The following is a 5,517-nucleotide window of genomic DNA, read 5'->3' on the forward strand; positions in this document are numbered from 1 at the left end:
CAGTGACGAGCTCACGGTGTCTGTTTTGCAGGTCATCAGAAGAACCATCTTTGCCGGACCTAACCCCTCGTGGGAAACATCTATTTAACCCCCAGATTATCCGTAATCTGCCCGGGGTCAATTAGTGTTTCTTCAACAACCCATCAAACATATTGTAAGTTTTGTGACGAATGCTTGACCCAATCAAATCCGGGACGATAACAACCGAAGCCAAATGGATTCATAATTACAATGGCTTTTTAAAAAAAATATCATATAGAGGTGTCCCTTATAGATAGACTTGTTAAATAGTATAACAAGTAGGTGATGTTAGTTCAGTTGTTGAAGAAAATAGCAAACCGATATCATATTTCGACACCTCAGGGAGTGTCGTTGCAGTTCTTGTGAATAAGTTGTGTGGAAGCATAACCAAATTTTACCAATTGCTAGATATTAGACCATTAGTTACAATAGTGATGGTAAAGGGACTATTCATGTAACATGATGACTATCTATCTACATATTCTAATAAAGTAAAATAAATAGGGACACTTGTCATGTTTTGGTTAATTCTTACAATTTTTTCCTTCCAAAACTAATATACTCTAATATATGTAATAAATTAATAATTATTCACTTTCCTTTTATACTATATTTATATAATATCAATATATTTTATAAATATAAATATAAACATATTATTTTACTATATATTTCTAAATACTTGGTGAATTCCAAAAAGTTAATAACAAATCATATTTCTCAAATGAAAATTGTTTTGGGTTTCTTGTGGAAGTTAAATTTGATTTTATAGATCATAAGTTGGTAAATAGATTGTTTGGTACAAGTTAACTACATTTATGTTAAAATTTGTTACGGGTCAAAAATGAAATTTTTGAGTATTTTTAAAAGTTTGAAAATGCAAAATAGATTTATTGTTAAATTTGTTATGGGTTCAAAGTGTTGACTTTAAAATGTCAAAAGTATGAAAGTTAGAATTTTAAACATGATTCGGGTTTCAAGTTTATTTTTAAGAGCATTTTTTGAAATAATTAAAATATTCGGGATTTGGCAAATTGACTATTTTTCCCTCAACTATTAAAATTTAAGAAAAGATTGCGAACACTTTCGACATGCCACCCTCATGCCTATCCATGCTTTTAACTTTTATCAAATTTGAAATATTTATGTCAACATTAATTTTTTCTTCAATGGTGATCAGAACGTTGTATGGGAAGCATACCATGCAAAACTATGCTTAAATGAAACAAAATATTCACAAAATTGAATGGGTTAACATGTTATTTTTTGTGTTGTCATTATGACAAAGTCGAGAAGCCCTCTGAAACTTATCAAAGTCTTTTTTATGGTGTAGCTCAAAAAAACATAGTTCTTGAAGAACATCCATTGCTACAATTTAATATCCTGCTTTCCTTTGATGGGTGGTAAATTGATAAATATATCAATAAAAATAATGCCACTTTTGGATTTAGGCTGAGTGGTTAGAACTACTATCGCATAAGAAGTCTTATTTTCGAAATTGGTTCATAACCAAAATTCTTTCAATTATACATATATGACACCAAGAATGAATTTTTCAATAGAAAGAAGCATTCTCGGGTACGATTTTGCACGGATATTTTTTTTATTAAGTTCATTTAAAAAAATCATTTTATGATACAAATAAAATCAATTTATGTACACATTGTATAGATATAGGGATAGATGTAATACATTTTTTTTCATATACGTTATATAATTATTTGTTTTACTTATAATTCCCCGTATGTAACACGGGCTCTAAAACTAGTATAAGTATATAACATATCTATGATGTAACCCTATTCTAACAAGAATTTAATACAACAAATATTTTGGTGAATCACTTTTATATTTGATCATGGTTATACCAATAGGCTATTTGCTATTTGTTATGATAATACTAGTGCTATATGTATACATAGTAATCCATTTCACCCATTTCTAAGATCCTTAAGATCACGAGCACTTAAATTTTCAAACTAACGAGATATGAAACCAAATATGCCAACTAAGGTTGGTTCATCCCGTCGTGCACTCGTACTCTTCCAGTATGGTGTAGGATTCTCTCAGGCTTACCAATGTTGCAAACTATCTCAATTCGCCACTCAATACATCTTGAGTGTTATTCCTTTCAATGTTGCAGACTATCTCTCCACCAGTTCATGTATTAATTTGGTTTCTTTTAACAACTTTTGCTATTGGGGGAGACTGAGTCATATAACATTGTTCACATGGGACGGCTAGCCATTTTAATTTGTATCTAACTGGATATTATCAACTCGTTCATCCATGAGTTTTATTTGTGAATTTGTGTTAGATAAACGGGTTTACTTGTATCACCCAAATTATGCAATACAAGAGGGCACTCCTATGAAACTAGCTAGTTTTCAAAACCAAAACCTAACACGATGATACACAACTAATTCACACATCAGTGAGTGGATTTCTGAAACCAAATTTCGTTTTGCTTCAAATAACATGTTTAACAACACTAAATAATACATAGCAGTAAAAAAAAAAAAAAAGAATATATATCATTGAAGGAAAAATATGCATCAAATCATCTAGATGTATTGAAATAGAAGCACTTTGGTTGGCTGTCACACATATAGAAAGACATTATATTCCTAGTAAATACAAATTTTGCAGTATGTTACTGTTTTTAACGAGTTTACTAGAAACAATGAGGAGATCGACACATCTTAACAGCTTTACGGTGATTGAACAGAAAGTGCAACATGCATCATATTACTAAAATGAACATGTTTTTATACACAGGGGATTCATTTGCATATGTTTCTCCATTTATCTTTCAAATCTATGGTGGTACGCCCTTTGTTGAACACACTGTGCCCAAAATCCAAAATCTCTTTCCATGGAATCTTTGTGTTATTACCACTTGAATATCTCTCAACACTTTCCTGAAAACAATTCACTTCAATTACATCACTCACCATTTAAATTTTAAATAATAATATGCTAACAAAATCAATATTTTTTATCACAAAACATATATACAAACTTACCTGTAGTGTTTCTACCTCTAATTTTGTCCATGGAAGTTTTCTTCGCCTTAACAACGGAACTGGTGGTGGAGGGGCGCTATAAATTAAAATTAAGAGGCGGTTCTCTATTTTAGTCAATAAATTAACATATTATTATCTAGTCCAAAGTGAAAAACTTACTGTTTTGCTTTCCTCTTGCGGAGTCTAATGGTCAAACTAGACTCAGTTGACCTTCGACTTTCTTTTTCCTTACATTTCTGTTTTGGAGTAGTTGGTTGTGGTATTGGATTCTGAGGCAACTCGGTAGTTTCCTCATCATCATTAAAACCGGTTGACCTTTGACTTTCTTTGTCATTTGACATAGAATTAGCATCGGTTGATCTTTGACTTTCTTTGCCATTTGGCATACAGTTAGCCCCGATTGACCTTTGACTTTCTTTGTCATTTGACATACAGTTAGCATCGGCTGACCTTTGACTTTCTTTGCCATTTGACATACAGTTAGCCCCGACTGACCTTTGACTTTCTTTGTCATTTGACATACAGTTAGCCCCGACTGACCTTTGACTTTCTTTGTCATTTGACATACAATTAGCATCGGCTGACCTTTGACTTTCTTTGTCATTTGACATACAATTAGCGCCGGTTGACCTTTGACTTTCTTTGTCATTTGACACACAATTAATGTTATCTCCCATTTGTATATCTTCATTTTCCTCTAATTCACTTGGTTTTGTAGAGGGCTCGTTTGTCCTAGGTTTCACTGTGAAGTTAGAAAACGCTTGTAATTTTTTTCTAGCGAGTGAAGCGTTTCTCTTAGCTTCTTGATATTTGGATATTGCACGCGAATATGCACAAAACGGGCAGAAAAAATCCCCATTTTCTTCAATTGTGACCGTAGAGCCTAAACAGATTTCATGAAACCGTAACAGGCAGGAATCAGAACTACAAAGTAGCAACTCACCACTTTTGTTACACTTCATACAAAGATCTATCTCTGACCATTCGGTCAAAGTCATCGAATCCTGAGCGGTTGTGCATTGAGACTTCAAAAAAGCTTCTTTCTTAGCAGCAATGCCAGTTCTCTCGGCATCACCATTTGGTTGTAAAATGTTAGAATCTTTAGTTTTAACAACAGCCCCCAAATCTCCCATGCAATCAACCGATACCGTTCTGTTATGTCCCTCTGTATATGTTTCTTGGTTCACAATGCCATCTTGCAACACGTTTTCATGAAATAAATTTTTATCTTTGGATTTAACAACAAATTCCAGATTTTCCATGCTATCAACCGATACCCTTTTGTTATATCCCTTTGTATATGTTTCTTGGGGCACATTGTCATCTTGCAACACGTTTTCTTGAATAATATTTTTATACTTGCCATCATCATTAGCCGGACTTGTATCTTCAGATGCATTTGAAATTACTAATTTACTCTTCTCTTTTAATGATGCAAAAAGTGGATTATTATCATTAAGCATCGCTTCTTTTAACTGCTTTATCAAAGAAAACACACCCGGTTAGCATTATATAAATCGAACAGCAAATTTTATTTTCTTGAGTTAAGTTCTTCAACCATTTGAGTCACTATGGTTCTGTTTTTTAACCACTTTTGTCACTGAACAAAAAATAAAAGTATCGGGTTTTATAACTTTAAGACTCTAATTAATCAGATAATTCTGACCTCTAATGTTTCTAAAAAGAGTGAGCACCATAAAGTTTTGTTCATTATGTTTGTAATTAGAAGGGATATTTAGATCAATTTAGAAAAATCTAACAGAGTTAGTATTAGAGACGAAAATGATTAGAAAATGAAACCATATGGTTGAAAGTTTCATTTTTTGGAGTGAACAAGTTAAAATGGCCAAACCATAGGAACAAAAACTGAACTTAACTCTATTTTCTTGTAGTGAATTTGAGATATGCATCCATCACCTTTGTCAATGAACATTTAGGCAAAGATGACCTCTTATGCTTTAGAAACGTACCAACGTCCCATTTTTCTTTTTCCAATAGATTCATCTGCTCAGGTGTCTGTCACATTTACACACAAAAAACAAGAAGATCATACTTTACAACATCAAGTGTATTACCTGCTCATGTAATATCTTCTTAAGAACGTCTTCGCATTGCTCTGAAGCATCAAAACTTATTTTAGGAATATTAACATCGGTTATAGCATCACTATCATTCTCGAACTAGGCCTGAAACCATGGTTAATAATCATATATATCAAATGAAAGTTTCGAGTAACAAATACACTGAGCATATATACCGATCAAAGTAGATATGTGTGGTTGTTGAGAAGTTGCTAGTGCTTCAATAACCCAATTCCATACAACAGCAGGAGCAATTGAACACTTGGATGCCATGAGGATCACAAAAGTTTAAATAAATTTTCTCTTATCTGAAGACAGGTGTCAAATAACAACTAATTAGTTAATAAAGGGGATACTTTTAATCATAATCATAGATATGATTGTTTCAA

General features: G+C 32.5%; 1 protein-coding gene across 1 annotated transcript; it reads right to left on the bottom strand.

The window, feature by feature from the left end:
* Positions 1–2,775: 2,775 nt before the first annotated feature.
* Positions 2,776–3,472, bottom strand: LOC143538464 (uncharacterized). The gene is made up of 3 exons (XM_077032026.1): positions 3,207–3,472; positions 3,048–3,123; positions 2,776–2,942 (listed from the first exon to the last, which is right to left on the bottom strand). The coding sequence occupies exons 1-3, from the start codon at positions 3,431–3,433 to the stop codon at positions 2,805–2,807; spliced, it is 441 nt and encodes a 146-aa protein (XP_076888141.1). The 5' UTR covers positions 3,434–3,472; the 3' UTR covers positions 2,776–2,804.
* Between the last annotated feature and the right edge of the window lie 2,045 nt (positions 3,473–5,517).

Source organism: Bidens hawaiensis, unplaced genomic scaffold, assembly GCF_021521415.1.
Source record: "Bidens hawaiensis isolate Kalapana, Puna unplaced genomic scaffold, B.hawaiensis_p1.1 tig00011632_1, whole genome shotgun sequence".
NCBI lineage: Eukaryota > Viridiplantae > Streptophyta > Magnoliopsida > Asterales > Asteraceae > Bidens > Bidens hawaiensis.